At 35.1% G+C, this 18,754-nt stretch overlaps 1 protein-coding gene across 3 annotated transcripts in view; it reads left to right on the plus strand.

Annotated features, from left to right (window-relative positions):
* The window catches only part of DPYD (dihydropyrimidine dehydrogenase), a 788,358-nt gene that overhangs the window by 32,980 nt on the left and 736,624 nt on the right, over window positions 1–18,754 (plus strand). For all 3 annotated transcript variants that reach the window (XM_040626998.1, XM_040626997.1, XM_008697678.2), the window contains exon 2: window positions 13,315–13,425. In XM_040626998.1, the coding sequence (XP_040482932.1) occupies window positions 13,315–13,425 (111 nt within the window). The remainder of the gene's footprint in view (window positions 1–13,314; window positions 13,426–18,754) is intronic.

Here is an 18,754-nt window from a genome sequence, read left to right on the forward strand (position 1 = left end):
ACTTTGGGCTCTGCTCTGGGTGTGGAGCCTGCTTGGGATTCTCTCTCTCCCTCTCCCTCTCCCTCTACCCCTCCTCTCTCTCTCTTTCTGTAATTAAAAAAAAAAATACTAAAAAAAAAAAGCAGTAAATATGAAAAAAAATATGTAACAACATAAGCACAAAGAGAAGTATTGGGCAGTGTGGTCATCATCAGAGATTTGGCAAGAGCATTTCCAGTAGTGATAGAAGCAGAAACTTACTTGAAATGAAGACCCAATGGGCACCTAAACATTTCTATTTTTGTCCCTCTTAGATTGAAAATATGCATGCATTTCTCTGTAAAATGTTCATGCCCTTTTCCTATTTATTAAGATTTTTTGCTTTCTTATTAATTTATGTGAGCCTTATATATATATTAAAGAGACTAAATGTTTTTCATATTTCTTTGATAAATTTGATTGATAGAGTTCAATGAGTGTTGGAATAGGATTTCTGAATTAGAATGGGCAATCAAATGTTAATATTTAAAGTCCATTCCAATTCAAATATACTAAATCCAGAAGACCCAAAGTAGATGCAGAGAGTTAATTTTATTCATCCTTGGAAGGAAACCAGTTTAGGTCAAGTAGTATTTAATTATAAATGCAGATTAGTAGAAGAGTCATCATTTCATTATATCTTGCTTTAGGTTTAAATTTAAATTATTTAAAGTGAGGTATTGATGCCCCTAAGTTGGAATTGCTAGTTCATGTTTGTTAAAGAATTGAAATATCTTGATCTGACTTCACACTGAATATTATCCACTACCTAATACTACTACTTTTTAAATGGAGACCATTCTCTGTAGGCGCTTAAAGAGCATTAATTAAGGATACAAGATATCACTTATTAATTAAGAGAACATAAGTGGCTTCAGTAGTAATTACATGAATTTTGTATTATTTTCAAATATTATTTAATATACAAAGTTGTGTCTAATAGAACTGATCTTATTTCAGATATAGATTTGATTTCTACTCCTTTTAAAAACTTTCCATTATACCAACAGTATTTCTACATACCATTAAAAATCCTCATAAACATGATTTTTAGTAGGTCTGTATATTAAGCCCTATACAGACTCCGTAGGTATAGGTATACTGTACTGTAGAGAGACTGTAATTTAACTTTTCTCTTTCTGGTAGGTATTTTCCAGCTTTTTATTGTTGCAAATAACATTATACTTTCTCTTAATGGAGATTTCTTAAAGGATCTCCTTTATATTTTAAAGATTACCGCATATACATTTAAAAAAATAAATAAATCCTTTAAATTTAGCCTTTCCTAGACTCACCTTCTGAGTTCACAGCACCTTGCAGTACCCTACGAACTCAAACCACTTTATTTTTATTTTGTCTTGTCTGCTGCCTCCAGCGGTCTGCAGCTTCTTTGTTGTAGGGACCATGTCTTTCTCATGTTGGAGGTGTCTGTGTTGCATAATAAAATCCAAAATTTGTCCTGAGAACATTTGAAGAGCAGATAACAAGTAATTCATTTGTTTTCTTGTCAGAACTTGTTGCTGACTTTATATTACCACAGATTTCAAGGTTCAGTTCAAAGTGTTTCACTGCTGCTTCAGCAAGGGAGTTGCATGATTAAACCTTTCAGTGAAAGTGAGGAAAACACTGACTTCCCATTTTGAAGAAGTTAATGATTATATGGCTTAAAATTTGTGTAACTGCTGACAAGTACTGAATGGTGTTCTCTTTGTCCTCTGCAATAGAATGAACACAAAGAAGAAAACAGAATTCTGGTTTTTTTTGGGAGCATTAAAATCCTTCTACTCTCCAAGTGGAAGTTTCTTGCTGCTTTTTGGTATTACTGTTTTGCTAAGAAAATTTATCCTTATTTTTTTTTTTTCCCATTTTCACTAGTGAAGTTTGCTTGGTTTTGAGGACAGGGGGCTATATAAAATATATCCTCACTTCTGAGGGTTTTAGTGACCATTTTGATGGGAGAGGTCAATATATATTAATAATTTCTTAACATCATTTCCTTCTGTGTCAAATGAATGACAGTGGCATTAGAGTCTGCAGAATTTCACGGATACAATCTAAATAGAGGGAGGGACAGTGCTTCTTACATATTAGAGGAAATAGTTCTCAGTTAGAACTTAAGGAAAATTTAGCATCTCAACTAACATAAAGTGGGTGTATCCTAGATATAGAGAGTGATGCAAGCAGAGGTATGGGTATAGAAGTATACATAGACTCAATAAACAACACATAGGTGAGGGATGCCTGGGTGGCTCGTTATTAGGTTAAGCACCTGACTTTTGATCTCAGCTCAAGCCTTGATCTCAGGATCCAGAGTTCAATCCTTGTGTTGGGCTCCATGGGTTGGAGCCTACTTAAAAAACAACAGCAACAAAAAAACCATACACATAGGTGAGGTATTGGTGTGTTAGAGTGATAGGTGGGTGTGAGACTGAATAGTAAGGTGATAGGTTTTTTTTTTTTTTTAAGATTTTATTTATTTATTCTACAGAGATAGAGACAGCCAGAGAGAAAGGGAACACAAGCAGGGGGAGTGGGAGTGGAAGAAGCAGGCTCATAGCAGAGGAGCCTGATGTGGGGCTCTATTCCATAACGCGGGGATCACGCCCTGAGCCAAAGGCAGACGCTTAACCGCTGTGCCACCCAGTAAGGTGATAGGTTTTATTGGTGTTATGTATGTAATGGGGAGACATTTAAGCTTTGTGTATGGGTGTGTGTGTGTGTGCGTGTGCACACGCATACATTTATATGTGTGTATGGAGGCTGTCATATAAGAAAGAGACGAAAGCACAGACTTGAGGTGAATAGTTTATTTAGGAGAGTACTATTATATTATAATCCAAGTGTTCTGCAGAAGGATCTGCAGTAGGTTGGAGAAACAGAAAATACAAAAGACAGGCCAGATGTGACTAACACTGACTGGCATTATGTGGGTTTATGGAACAAAAGAAGTAGTAGTTATAGATTGACACAGTATAAAGGCCATTTACTAGAGAAATGGTGGTATTGACAGGAGTTAAATGGAGTTAAGAAGTTGAGGGGGTAGACAATGCATTGTTTTTGGTATTAAGAAATTGAGATAATGATAGAACATTTAAGTGGATTATTTGGCATCCAGTGACGTGGATGACTGTAGATCATGGCAGAGATCTCAGGATTTAGAATATAGATATAAAGCTCAGATGTAGAAAAGTAATCATTAGTAGAAGGTGTATAGTAGAGGTCCAGGTACCTTTCATTGTGGTCAAGAAGGGAAATGGAAAGTACAAAAATAAAAATAGCAAATAGAAAGAGTGGTCTTAATACCAGGATGTCAGGGACCAAAGCAGATGAGTTTCTGAATAGAGGAGTGAATTAACAATATTGAATATGGTGCAGAAGTCATGGAGAATTGAGAATTAAACTAAGACTTTAAGCATAATAATACAAATGTTTTCACATGTTTCATTTTCTTGATTATAGTCCAGCTTCCTAACTCACCATATACTCTTTGTTCCACCCTATCCTTCTCAAAAGAGAAAGTATCTTATGATAATCCTTCATACTAATAAATCCAAAAAAATCATAGATCATTAAAAAATCATCTTAGTTCTTGTTTTTGATATAAATCACTTGCTAGTGCATATATGTTTACTTTTTGCTCTTACCCATATAGATAAAGGGCAACTAGTCAATCCTCGATTTATTACATTTTTGTGAACCTGAAAATCATGGTACTTGCTCAATTTAGCTAATTAAAAAAAAATCAAAACTCAATTAGGCAAGATCCTACTTCCTTATTTAGGCAAGATCCTACTTCCTTAATTCTAAAGTTTTGTTTTCCAGCTTTTCTATTTGCTGGTCACTATTTCTTCATCTTTGGCATTCTGCTGTACACTTAACCTCTGTTGAACTAAAATGACCCTTGGTCTTATAAACATAGGTCTTTTGAAAACCAATGTAGCTTATCCACAAAAGTTAATGGATTAAAGGTAAACAATAAGTTTTCATACTAATTAAAAACTCTGAGGCTGATTTTACTCTGAGACAATTTCTGTAAAGCAAGTTTTAGGATAAAATAACTAATTATTAAAAAAAATAATTATTCTTGAATGAAGAAAGCATAAATTCTAGAATATGAACTGTCATAATTACCCAGTGAACTCATGAATTTTTTATGGTAATGTAATAATCCTTATCAATTTTCTCCCTTCATAATATTATCTCGGATTTCTATATGTAGATTCATATATATACATTTAGTTCTTGCCAACATAAGATGCTATTTTAGCATGGATTTTCATAGTTATGCCTTTTCCAAATATTGATTTTCATTTAAATTTATAATGCATGGATATTTTGTAACATTATATTAAACAGTTTATGATTACAGAAGTGAATTTTTAAAGAAAATAGCTATAGTAGAGGTTCTTATCTTTTTTTTTCTATTTTTGTATCACTTGGTATTTGCACATGATACTTGATTTTCAATTTTTGTAATGAAAATATATGAAGAATATATAAATTAGTATCTAAGTTATTAATGCTTTTGCTATTCATGAGTTAAAAAATAAAGGAGGATATGTAATGGCTATTATCAATTTCTTAATATTGTTTTTATTTTATTTTTAAAATTTAAATAATGCTATATAATATTGCTTTTGTTTATTTTGAAGGTTCTTCCTTTTTTTTTTTTTTTTTTTTTGATTGAAGTCTAGTTGACATATAACATTACAGTAGTTTCAGGTCTATGACATAGTGATTCTACAAGTCAATATGTTATGCTATGCTCACCACAAGTGTAGCTCGCATCTGTCACCATACAACACTATTATAATATCATTGACTGTATTCTCTATGCTGTACTTTTCATCCCTGTGCCTTAATTGTTCATAACTGAGAGCTTGTGTCTCCCACTCTCCTTCACCCATTTTGCCTGTTTCCTCCCCAAGAAGTTTCTTCTTGATAAAATAAAGGTATAAACTCAATGTGGTACTGTTTGTAATCTTCAGATAAAGCTATCTTGTAATTTAATGCCCGGTCTTTACAGCATTTGCACAGATCCACAGAAAGTAGAAATTTTTCCACGGTGATTATGGACTAAATGTGTCCCCCTTAAATTTTGTGTGTTGGGGTGCCTGGGTGGCTCAGTCGGTTAAGTGTCTGTCTTTGGCTCAGGTGATGATCCCAGGGTCTTAGGATTGAACCCTGCATAGGGCTCCCTGTTGAGTGGGGAGCCTGCTTCTCCCTCTCCCTCTGCTGCTCCCCCTGCTTTTACTGTTCACTCTCTCTGTCTCTATCAAATAAATAAATAAATAAATCTTAAAAGAAAAATTTTGTGTGTTGAAGCCCTAACATTTGATCCATATTATTTGGAGATTGGGCCTTTGTGATGTAATTAGGTTAGATGGGACCATGAGGGTGGGGCCCTCATACTGGGATTAGTGCCTTTATAAGAAGAGACCCAAGAGAGCTCTCTGTCTGGGCACTGTGTGGACAAAGACAGTAGGTGACTCTCTGCAAACCAGGAAGTAGTCTCTCACTAGTAACTGAATGGATCAGCACCTTCTTGGAACTCCCAGCCTCCAGAACTGTGAAAAAGAAATGTCTATTGTTCAAGGTACAAATGAATCTCAAATGTCTATGAGATTCTTTATTTTTTTTAAAGAGACACTGCACACACAAGCAGGGTGGGGGGGAGGTCAGGAGGAGAGGCAGAAGGAAGGGGAGAGAGAGAGAGAGAGAATTTTAATCTTAAGCAGGCTCCATGTACAGTGCAGGCTCCATCTCACAACACTGAGATCACGACCTGAGCCAAAATCAAGAGTCTGACGCTTAACTATCTGAGCCACCCAGGTGCCCTTCTGTGAGATTCTTTTATAGTAGCCCAAGCAGATTAATACAGTGTCTAAGTCAGAATCAGTCACCACTTTGGCTGTTTTGTATTAGAAATTGTAATTTTAATATCAGATGTATAAGTAATTGTTCCAGTGTTTGAGTTCTCAATCTTTTCTGAAAGACAATAGAAAGACATTTATTACAATTAGAGAACACTGAAGAGCGTGGTGTATGGTGTGTGTTTTCTAAGCAAAGGAGAGTCATATACTGGGCCTTGCAAAGCAGACAACAACTTTATGTGGTCGACCTTCCCTCGTTGAGTAAAAGAGTGACATGATGAATGGGATGTTTTAAGATGCATAAACTGTTTTATTTGTGTTAACTATTTGTTCAGTAGAAATGAATCAGATTCCCTAGGCAAAAGAACTAGTGTTCTGAAGGGGCACATTCATTTCCAGTTGATGAGTTTTTTGATGTTTTATAAATTCATCACTTTTGGTCTGACCTTTCTCTGGAAGGAATTGTAATGTGAATTCACCTAAACATGTTGAGACCAAAGGTCCATGAATTATATACTGTTGTATTTTTTATAAAATGATATCTGCATTTCTATTTATATGTAGTGGATTTTAAAAATCTGTATTTGAATTTCATGACCCTTCCACACTGCCATTTTAATTTATGAAGAGCATATTGCATTTTCAGGCAGTCTTCCTTTGAAATTGTAGGCTTAGGGCACAGATAAGTTCAGGACCAATGATTGGTTTCACCTGGATAGAGCTCTGTTTTTTTCTTACTATTCCATTTATAGTTAACTTTTCACCTGTTGCCTTCATCTTTTTCTATACTCCTGTACTTAAGAAAATGATTCCCTTGTATATATTCAAAATTGGCAGTATAAGAATATGAATATACATTGGGTGAACGGACCCTAAAATCTAGTTCTGTACATAGTAACTGACAACAGGTATTAAGCACTCACAGCATGCACCTCTAGACGGTTTTATGTATCATCTTATTTTTATTTATTTATTTACTTATTTTTAATTTAAATTCAGTTAGCCAACATGTAGCGCATCATTAGTTTTTGGTATAGTGTTCAGTGATTCATTAGTTGCATATAACACCCAGATGTCATCAGATCACATTCCCTCCTTAGTGCCCATCACCCAGTTACCCCATCCCCCTACGTATCATCTTATTTAATCCTCTAAACAACCCTCTGAGGAAGGTATATTCCTAATCACCATTTATTGTTGAAGAAGTAGAGGGATTGAGAATTTAAATAACCAGCAAAAGTAGTAGAGCTAAGAGGTAAGCCCAAATTTAACTTCAGACATTATGCATATTGTTTAGTGAATACTTAATAAAATGAAAGTTGTAAGATTTAGAACTATCATAGACTCCTTTCGTCATTGATTATTTATTAACTGCAGTGACTTGGACATTGTGCATAAAGGGAAAATTGGCCTTTGTGTAGAGCTAGTAAGATGAAAAAAAAAAAAAAAAAGAAAAGAAAGAAAAAAGAAAGTTACTTGGAAAGATAGTCCAACCTAAAGGAAAAGAAGTCTGGAGGTTGGCCAAAGAATAGAAGTGCATTAAAAAAATAATAATAATTAAGAAAATCTTAGAGTCCCTGGCCAGGACTGATTGGCATAGATTTCCAAGGTTTTCAGACTTCAGACTAATTTATATCTTGAGTGTGGGTATAGGATGCAAAATGAAGCTGCATTCTCTCTACTTCTTCTTGCAACCCAGTAGGAGAGTGAATCATTATCAGTTCTGAGCTTATCCAAGAATCAAAGGTGCCTTTGTAAATCCCTAAAGATAAACTCACACTACACTTTGACTAATGATGGACATTGGAGAGGGTGGGGTAATTGGTTGAGAATGGGGCTTGTAAGCCAGAGACTGTTGAGTAAGTAATGAAAAGTTCAGATCTTCATTGATCAACATTTGTTAGATTGTTGCCTGGATGAAGGAACAAATACTGAACAAAAGCATTAATCAGTAGATAATTCTGTTTTCCTTTTAGTTAAGAATATTTATTGAGGAAAAAAATGGCAGCACAATAAAATATTTCATTGAAATGAAGATATTTATGTCCAGTTATGAAAAAAATGAGAAAAAAATATGATTTTTATTCTTATTTTATATATTTTTATCTGATGGAATGGGAAGTAGGAGACAACTTATAGAAGACTCAGAAAAAGCCATCGAAGACAAAATTTAAGCATTTTCTAAATAAGATAAAGCCGAATTTACTAAATTCAGCCTCTAAATCTAAAATGTCAGTATGTGTGTAATGTGTTAATGGCTCAGAATTATAGTAATGGCCAGGATTGAAGAGGAAACATTTGTTTATAATTTAAAATGCAAAGGGTGAGGGAAGCTTAATGATGCATTATGTTTAGATAACTGATATTGTGATTATAAAACAGAGCCACATTTTTAGAAAGAGAACATTTTGGCCAACTGGCTTCTTGCAATTGGAATTCAAGCTCTCAAATAATACCGCAGTCCCAATATTTTTAGCCTAATTCTTAATGCTTTTATTTGTGAAGTGAGGGCCTGAGATTGTAGTCAATATGGGCTCCTCGTTGTGCCCTCTATGGGAGTAAAGAAAGACTCTCCTCAGATGCCGAATTCTAGTTTGTATGTTGTGGCATTCTTCCCAACACTTCACAGAGTAGTGTTGATAGACAACACAGTGACAACACATAACCCTGATTTGATCTCACATGTAAATCTGTGTCTGGATCATATTCTACCATTTCTTTTTCTTTTCTTTTCTTTTCTTTTCTTTTCTTTTTTCTTTCTTTTCTTTTTTTTAAAGATTTTATTTATTTATTTGACAGAGAGAGACATAGCCAGCGAGAAAGGGAGCACAAGCAGGGGGAGTGGGAGAGGAAGAAGCAGGCTCCCAGCAGAGGAGCCTGATGTGGGGCTTGATCCCAGAACTCCGGGATCACGCCCTGAGCCGAAGGCGGACACTTAACGACTGAGCCACCCAGGCACCCCAATATTCTACCATTTCTTAAACTAAATAGTATAGGGATAATTTCTCGAATTCTGGTTTTTGTTTTTTGTTTGTTTGTTTTGCCTCTAGAATCACCAGTACATTTTTGTTGTGTGTTATGAAAATGATTGGGAAAGCCAAAGACCAAATTCTTTGTAGGGGAGAAAATCCCCTCTATTAAGTAATATGCCTTTTATCTGAAAGGGTTAACAGACCTCTTAAAATGCTGAATTTATCTGGAGAGGGGACCCTGTGACCCTGTTAGGATCTGGCTTTGGTCATTTCTTGGGAAGAATGCAATTTAGAACTCTCCTATATTATACTGCCAGCTATTTAGTTATTGATGATATTGACTTTTAGTTTTAAAATGTCTTGCTTTGGGAAATTGTTTTTAACAGCCCTCATCCACTTATATTTTGAATTTTTATGTTATATCACTTTTCATTAGGGATATTAAGTCAACTTCTTGGTAGCCATTCTCCACAATCCAATTTATTTTTACCCAAGATCCATTGAATTCAACTCACTGCCTTTTCGTAAAAGGTTAACCCAATATTTCATGTTATGTTATACTTTCTACTTATGCTATGTAAAAGAAAAGGTACTGTGATAAGCAGCCAATAAATTGCATTCAGAATGTTTATTCTCAAAAATTACATTACTATGCTGACATAGATAAACATAATCATTTATCACAATATGGATTGTGAAGTAAAAGCTAAAATAAATGGAACCATCTTGCCTGTTACCCAGTTTTTTTTTTTCCTTTAAATGTTGGTCACAATCTCTACCTTTAAAAAATGTCATTTTTGTTTATCACCTTGAATTAATGTATGAGATTAGTAATGGTTCAAGGTTGAATAACGACAAAAACACATTTATTTTACAATAAGTGTTTTCAACTTTTTTGTATAAAAATGAGGTTATATTTTCTAATGTTGGCTCTTATTAATATGTTGTTTTGTCATTATTTCATCATAAGGAATAAACCATTTAAAACTAATAGCTCTATTTGATACTCATCCAGAAAACCTAGACATCTAAATTGGTGGATTTTTAAAGAAATCTCATGTCCATCATGTATAGGAATTGCTAAAAACAATCTTCATTTACATTGGGCTAATAAAGTCCCAGTGATGTTTATTAGAATGTATATAGTACACAGTGAAATCCACTGAATGTAGAATTTAGTGATTATTTATTTATTTATTTGATAAGTTTTATTGAGGTGTAATTCATGTACCACACAATTCACTCACACAAAGTATAGAATTCAAAAGCTGTTTGTGTATTCATAGAGTTGTGCTGCTATCTCCACCCACCATCAGTTTCCTCACCTGAAAAGGAAACCATGTGCCTTTTGGCAGTCACTCCATTTCCCCCTAATTCTCCCATCCTGGCAAGCACAGTCTACTTTCTCTTTCTGTATATTTACCTACTCTGGACATTTTATATAAACTAAATCATGCAATATGTGCTATTTTATAATAACTGGCTTCTCTCAGCATAATGTTTACTATGTTCATCTATGTTGTTTGTGAATTTCCCAAATTTCATTCTGTTACTGATATTTGATTCCATTCCATTACGGTTGGAGAACTACTTTGTATGGTTTTAAAAATTTATTGAGGCTTCTTTTATGGCCTACCATATGGTCCATCCTAGAGAATGTTTTATGTATACCTGAGAAGAATGTGCATTCTGCTATTGTTGGATAGAGTATACTATAGATAAAGGTGTGTGTGTGTGTGTGTGTGTGTGTGTTGATTCCATTCCATTACGGTTGGAGAACTACTTTGTATGGTTTTAAAAATTTATTGAGGCTTCTTTTATGGCCTACCATATGGTCCATCCTAGAGAATGTTTTATGTATACCTGAGAAGAATGTGCATTCTGCTATTGTTGGATAGAGTATACTATAGATAAAGGTGTGTGTGTGTGTGTGTGTGTGTGTGTTAAATCTGACACCTGTCCCCTCTGGAGGGAGTTTCTGTTGTCTGTTGTTTTTTTATCTAGTGTGGATCACAAAATCCTATTTCTTTGAATGTCTTATAATTTTTTTTATTAAAAACTGAACATTTTAGATAAAATATTATAGCAATTATGGATATTAACCACCTCCTCCTCAAAGATGGGCCTTACTGATGTTTGCTTATTTGTTTAGCGACTTGATGGATTATTTTCAGGAAGTCTGTTTCCCCTAAGGTGTGAACCTCTGATTGTACTTGCATAGGGTGTAGGGTGAACTCTTGGGCATGTGCACCATAACTCTGGGATACTAGTGGTTTTATCAGGGCTCTATATACCTTTTCTCCTTTTGTTGTTGTTGTTTTTGTTGTTCAACTGTCCACCTCTGTTGGTATTACACCCAGCTCTTGGTTTTCACTGATTGTTGGCTGATAAGTCAATTAAATTTGGGCCCCTTGCAGGGATCGTTTTTGAAGGGAGTCTTTGAGGTTTCTTGTGACCCTAGGGGAGCTATTCTTAACTATTTCTTTCCATGGTTCTCTCTGGCAAACTATCTGCCTTATGACTTAGTTTATTGCCCTCATGAAGCTATCTCCTCTTGTTTGCCATCAAACTATTTATTGTTTTGGGAGTACCCATAGGCTTGAACTTACCCACATACTAATTCAAATAAAGTCAGTTCCTTGGTGGGGAGCTGTCTGTTCTTATGGCATGTCTCTTATTCTGTGAAAAGTCTCTAAGCCACAGCTTCAGAGCTAGGGGAGGTTTAGTGGCCTGCTTCTTTCAGATTGACACTCCTGCTTTATGAGCACAGCCCTAGTGTAGGCAGTAGCTTCTGATCTCAGTTTGCTTCTCTTGGTATATTAACTCCAAATAGTGAGTAGGTTGAGATGAGGGTGATCAGGACCTCCTAGGTTATTGGCATGCTGTTCCTCAGGTAGAACTTCTGTTTTATGAATGGGGGCTGGGTGAAGGAAGCTCCTGACTCCTTGTCTACAGTTTGTGGAGTTTAGTTGCTGCATAGTGGATGGGGAGGTGGGGTGTTGGGAGGGGTGGGGGATGAGAAATACTAATAGTCTGCCCTTCTCTGGAAAATACCACAGTCTCAACTGGAAGCTAGGAGCAGATGGACCCTTGTGTTCTTGGCTGCATTCACCTGAGGTGGAATTTCTGTCATGCTGAGCTGGGAGCATGAGGGGTGGGGGTGGGCATGCCGGCCTTCAAATGCCACAGACCTTCACTATTCTTTTACAAAGTTTTAGGAGGTTTTTCTTAAATAACTGTTTCTTTGATTGCTGTTTGACTTTAGCATGATTTCTGGAGATTTTAAAGGGCTCTTATTTTTACTAATTTTTATCAGTATGTTTTGCTGTGGCATTGATCTGCAGAGGTCTTCATGCCACCATTCTAGAAGACCTCTAGTGGTTTTCTTTTAAATGCTTGCTTAAGACAGGACTTTGAATTTAATTCTTTATTGAGTTATTCAGGTGCCATTTAATGTATTTGCACATGTGGTTAAAAAGGTTTTCTCTTCGGGGCACCTGGGTGGCTCAGTCAGTTAAGCGGCTGCCTTCAGTCAGAGAAAGACAAATGCCATGTGATCTCACTCATATGTGGAATTTAAGAAACAAAACAAACGAGCAAAGGGAAAAAGAGCAAACCAAGAAACAGACTCTTAACTATTGAAAATAAACTGATGGTTACTAGAGGGGAGCTGGTGGGGGGAGGTAGGTGAAATAGGTGATGGTCATGATCTCAGGGTCCTGGGATCGAGCCCCACATCAGACTCCCTGCTCAGCGGGGAGTCTGCTTCTCCCTCTCCCTCTGCTGCCCACCTCCACTCATGCTCTATCCCTCTGGTAAGTAAATAAAATCTTAAAAAAAAAAAAAAAAAGGTTTTCTCTTCTACCTTTATTCCTCACAAAGTCACAGTAAAATATAGACTTTATTTTTGGATGAATTTGAATATAAGCTTAATACTGAGAAGAACTAAGTTCTATGTCAGTACTTTCTGCATATTAATTGTGAGATCTCAAGTGGGTTACCTAAGGACCTTGAATTTATTTGCTCATCCAAAATTTTGAGATAATAGTAGCTATTATTAAATTAAATTAGGTAGTGCACGTGAAAGCAATTTGTAAATTCTAAAAACTTAAAATGGAGAGTATCGTTATTACAGTTTAAATAAAATCTGAATCTTTTCTGATTTAATTCTCATCTAAATGCTATGTATAAAATTTATCTTAAAGAGACTTTGGTATTGTTTATGTGATTTTTAAATCCTTCATATTATGATCAATATTCTTATAAAATCAACAAGTATATCGCCTAGTAAATGATTACTTTAGATAAGCTTATCGTGGAGTTATAATAGCAGAAGGAGAAAAAAACATTTTTAGTATATGTCTTTGGGGTGTGTTCGGTAATCTTAAAATAAAATTTTGATTTTTTAAATGCCTATATATATGATTATACATTGTTTATGCTATCTTTAGAGTATCCTGGCTTTAAATCCTCGAACACAAACTCATGCAACGCTGCGTTCCACTTCGGCCAAGAAAGTAGACAAGAAACATTGGAAAAGAAATACTGATAAAAACTGCATTGTAAGTACCACTGATAGATGATTTCACACTGAAAATTATCTCATCTGACATATTATAAGACAAGATTTTACCTATACTTTGAAATACAATTAAATATGTGTATAGTACAGCTATAATTTTTTTGTACTTTAAATATTTTATATTTGGATAATCTTAAAAGTGTCTTTAATTTTATTCCTTAAAAATCTATTGAAACATTTAAAAAATTTTATAGATTTAGTGTGGTGCCAAAATTTATTTTCTTAAAAATCTATAAAATTTCTCTTTAACTTGTTTTGTAAAATCAAAACCACAAGAAACAATGTGTTGGCAAGGATGTGGAGAAAAAGGAACCCTCTTGCACTGTTGGTAGGAGTGCAAACTGATGCAGCCACTGTGGAAGAGAGTATGGAGGTTCCTCAAACAATGAATAATAGAATTAGTGTAGATCCAGTGACTCCACTACTGGGTATTTACCCAAAGAATATGAAAATACTAATTCAAAAAGATATATACACCCCTATATTTATTGCAGCATTATTTATAATAGCCAAACTATGGAGGAAGCCCAAGTGTCCGTCGATAGATGAATGGATAAAGAGGATGTGGTATATATAAACAATGGAGTATTTATTATTCAGCCATAAAAAAAGAATGAAATCTTGCCATTTGCAGCAACATGGTTAGAGCTAGAGAGTATAATGCTAAGCGACATAAGTCAGTCAGAGAAAGACAAATGCCATGTGATCTCACTCATATGTGGAACTTAAGAAACAAAACAAACGAGCAAAGGGAAAAAGAGCAAACCAAGAAACAGACTCTTAACTATTGAAAATAAACTGATGGTTACTAGAGGGGAGCTGGTGGGGGGGGTAGGTGAAATAGGTGTGGGGATTAAAGAGTACATTTATCATGACGAAAAAGATTAATTAAAGTGTTTAAAAATTTTGTATAATGACACAAGGACACAGAAGAGTTTCCATATACAAATGTAATTCAACTGAAGAAGAGTACACTGGTATATACAAACTGTTGTAAGATAATGCTTTTGGGGGATATATGAACAGTATTTGAGGAACACTGTGAACATTTAATATTTCCAAGTGAGGTACAGGAGCAAATATATTTGAGAATCCTGATTGCTGAAATGTTACTTAACTGATTCTATGAGGTTAACACAGGGCTGGCACTTTGAGGCCGTAAATGGGGATTAAGTAAACCTTGAAGGCAATGTTTAAAATACCATCTTAGGGGGTATACATTTTTAAATTAGGAAAGCAATTTAATTTCTCAAAATTAATTTCCCCAAAATTAATTTACTCAAATCAGTTAGTGAAACAATGAATAGTATCAGTTTTTTTGCATTGGCTTTCTTGGTACTTCGCTTATACTATCTAATGTAACGATTTTAGTGTATTTTTATGTACTTCTTTCTTCCTTACATATTAATTAACTCTTTGTTGATGGAAATTGAAGTATGCGTACAGGTGTGTATGTATTCATGTGATTTTTAAAATTTTCTTGTCACTGGGCACTCAGCAAAGTTTTTTAAATGATAAAAGGAAATAGAAATACAAAGAAACAATGTAACTTGAGATGATAACATAGCCACTTAATAGCAAACCTGGATTTGGAGTTCACTTTTCTTTGTACCATTTGAGTGAGTTTTGCTTTCCACCATGAGGTCTCTGAAAGGAAACTAGCGTGATCCAGATTAGATCATTAGATCAAATAATAGGCTAATTCTAAGGCATGAGCTTGTATTATGATACGAATAAAGATATCATCTAAATTTCAAATTTAGAAAACCCTCAAAGATTATTAAGTCTATATCATTTTAAAGTGAGAACTCTGATACAGAAAAATTATATGACTTCTCTAAAGTCTCATTTATATGTTATTAAACTATTAATGGTAAGGTTTTATTAAGAAAGAGAGGCTTTCTCTGTTACCATTTTTATTATTTTTATTTTATGAAAATTAGCATTTTATTCCAAAATGTTATCCTGTAAACTGAGTGTCTCATTTTACCATATATATATGTGTGTGTATGTGTGTGTGTGTATTTATAATTGGCAAAGAGATGCATTGAGATGGGTTTTATCCAGTAAGTATATATTGGCATAAATTCGAGAAAAGCAATTTGACAGTATCTTTGACAGTATTCATTAACACCTCTGTTCGTTTGCTAGGGCTGCCATAACAAAGTACCATTAACTGGATGGCCTAAAGAGCAGAAATTATCAATGTTCTGGAGGCTAGGAATCTGAGATTAAGGTATTAGCAGGGCTGTTTTCTTCTGAGGCTTTTCTGCTGGTTTTTCTTTGTGTCTTCATATGGCATTTTCCTCTGTATGTGCCTGTGTCCAAATTTCCTGTAATAATGACACTATTCACACTAGATTACCCCCCCATGACCTCATTTTAATTCAATTACCTCTGTAAAGACTGTCTTCAAATACAGTTACATTCTGAGGTACTGGACGTTAGGACTCCAACATATGAATTTGTGGAGGGGTATAATTCAGTCCATAATAGTATCTTTAAATTATCAAGTACTTACACCCAATAATTCATCTTCTAGTAAACTATCCTAAACAAAGAATTAGGAATGTAGGTAAAGAATTAAGTAGAAAGAAGCTTATCCCTACATTATTTATTTGGTAGAGAAAAATATGGGGGAAAACACACTGAATTACAACCATTGAGTTGTGGTTAAATAAGTTAGGGCAGATCCATTCAGTGGTAAATTGTGCAACCATGGAAATTATTTTTAAAATAATTAATAATCCTGGAAAAATACAACCTATATAACAGGGAAAAGGCATGAAACATTATATTTAAGAATGACTGTGTGTGCCCATACACACATATCAAGACACACAGAAAAACAAAATACAATGGAATGTTAATAGTGACTAGCTTTGTTTTGTTAGCACTTTTGTATATTTCAGGGTTTCTGTGATAAGTAGTAGTGGAAAATGAAAGCTAAGTCATCTCAATTTATAAGATCAGATTTATTGCTCTGGATGTATACCATTTTGAAAATTTCATTTGACACACTTGTATTAAAAAAAGAACAGTGAAATTCATACCCAAAGTGGAAATAAGGAGCTAGGGTTGAAAGTTATTCTCAGTGCACTTAAAGAATGTGGTTCCTTTCCTTTTCATTATTATGCTCTTTGTGTTTGTATGAAGAATTGATTAAAAGTATAACCAAGAGATATGATTTATTTTTTAATTTATACATTTTCATACTTGTGTTTTATTAATCACTCATCAAAATTAAAATGCCTTATATGTATATAAAGCAAACATAAGACTTTGAAAGGTAGAGAGAAGGCCAACTAGCTAGAGAAATGCAACCTAAAGAATGAAACAGTAGTGAGTTCCCTGGGGTTTCTTTTTTTCTGCATTTATCCCAGTCTTGCGGGGGAGCGCTCAGCTGGCTCAGTCAGTAGAGCATGTGACTCTTGATCTTGAGGTCATTAATTCAAGCCCCACATCGGGTGCAGAGCTTACTTAGATTAATTAATTAATTAAATTAAAAAATAAAAATAAAAAAAACGTGTTTTGGAAAAAAATGGAAATAATAAAATAGGTAAATAAAATGAAGAAATATCCCAGTCTTGGAGCTAAAGAAATTGGAGAACTGGAAATGCTAACAGTGTGCATGTGCATGCACACACACACACACACACACACACGCACACACACACACACACACACAGAAGTCCCAACAAAAGTCTGCTGTCTCTAGCTAAAATACCAGGAGGGAACAGTCTAGCAAAACAAAAAGCCTTGAGACAGTAACTTCTCTAGCCAAACACAGCAAGAAAAACTGTGACCCCAGTCCCTGTATATTCCATAAAGGCTGAGTAGGGAGCCTAGACTTCCTCTCTGATGAGATAATGAGAAGCCCAAATACCTCTGCTGGGTGAAAGAATAGGGAGCAGTACTTTCATCCCCATTAGCTAACTAGTAATTGAGCGGGCCCACATCTCCACTTACCCTCTGTGATGTCAGTGAAGAGACCACTGGACTTCTGCTACTATCCAGAGGAAGAGAAGCAAGAGGGCAGGGCTGAAAAATACTCAAAAAGGAAATAATGGCTAAAACCTTTCCAAATTTATCAAGAAACGTACACCTATAGATTTAAAAACCTGAGTGAAACCCAAAAAAATGCATAGCAAGGTATGTTGTAATTAAACTTCTGAAAAGTAAAGACAAAGACAGTATCCTGAAGAAGCCAGCCCACTTGCTTCAAGGCAGGGACAACTCCTGTGGGCTGTTAGTTCCTGAGCCTTGCGCTATTGCTCTGGCTATGACTAGACAGTACCGCTGACTGCATCTTTGTTCTGCAACTTTCCCTCCTTCCTAGCCTGCCTTACTCCCCTTGTACTTTTCCTGAATAGCACTTACTCTGTAAATCACCTGCACACAAATCCCTGTCTTAAATTTTGCTTTTAGGGAAAATCAATTTAAGTTGCTAAACAAAGAGTCAAATCTTGGGGTGTTTTGAGCAGCACTTGATACAGAAATTCACTCTCTCCTTCCTAAAATATTTTCTTCCTTTTTGCTTGCAGGACGTCAAACTCCCTTATTAGCATCTCTTTGGCTTCTTTGTTCATCTTCTCACTCCTAAATATTAGAGTGCCCAAGGCTTAGATCATTTTCTCTCTCTTTGAGGCTCATTATGTTGGCGATCTCATTTTTTCTCCTCATTTTAAATGCTGTCTATATCCAGAATCTTATCACCTCTCACCACCTTCACCACTACCAACCTTTCTAAGCCAGTACCATTATCTCTCATCTAGTTTGTTTCAATAGCCTTGAAACAGTTTCCATGCTTACGCCTTTCCTGGTAGAATCTCATCTTAACACACATGAGAAATCTTTTTAAAATTCCTGTGCTCAGAATCTTTCCGTGGTTTTTCAGCTCACTTGGAGTTTGTAGAATTTCCTCTGTACAGTTGTCACCTCAGCAAGGCCTTCTCTGGCCACTCTATATAGAACGCTAAGACTGCCCAACTCTGAGCTCTCCTCAGACTTCTCTGCTTAATTTTTCTTCTAGCACTTATCACTGATATACTCTGTTTTTCATTCACTAATTTGTTTATTTTTTTGTCCTTTTCCACTGGAATACAAAGTTCAGGAGGGCAGGGATTTTTGTGTTTTATTCATCATGTGTTCTGTTTCATAAGCTGTGTTCCCAGCTTCTAAAACAGTTGGTGCTCACTAAATACCTGTCGAACGAATGCATGAATGAATATGACCCTTCTTTTACATATTCTTTATATACTAGACATAAGGATTACATATTTTCTTGCATAGTGCTATACAGTTTCCAG

The sequence above is a fragment of the Ursus maritimus genome, unplaced genomic scaffold (genome assembly GCF_017311325.1).
Source record: "Ursus maritimus isolate PB19 unplaced genomic scaffold, ASM1731132v1 scaffold_12, whole genome shotgun sequence".
NCBI lineage: Eukaryota > Metazoa > Chordata > Mammalia > Carnivora > Ursidae > Ursus > Ursus maritimus.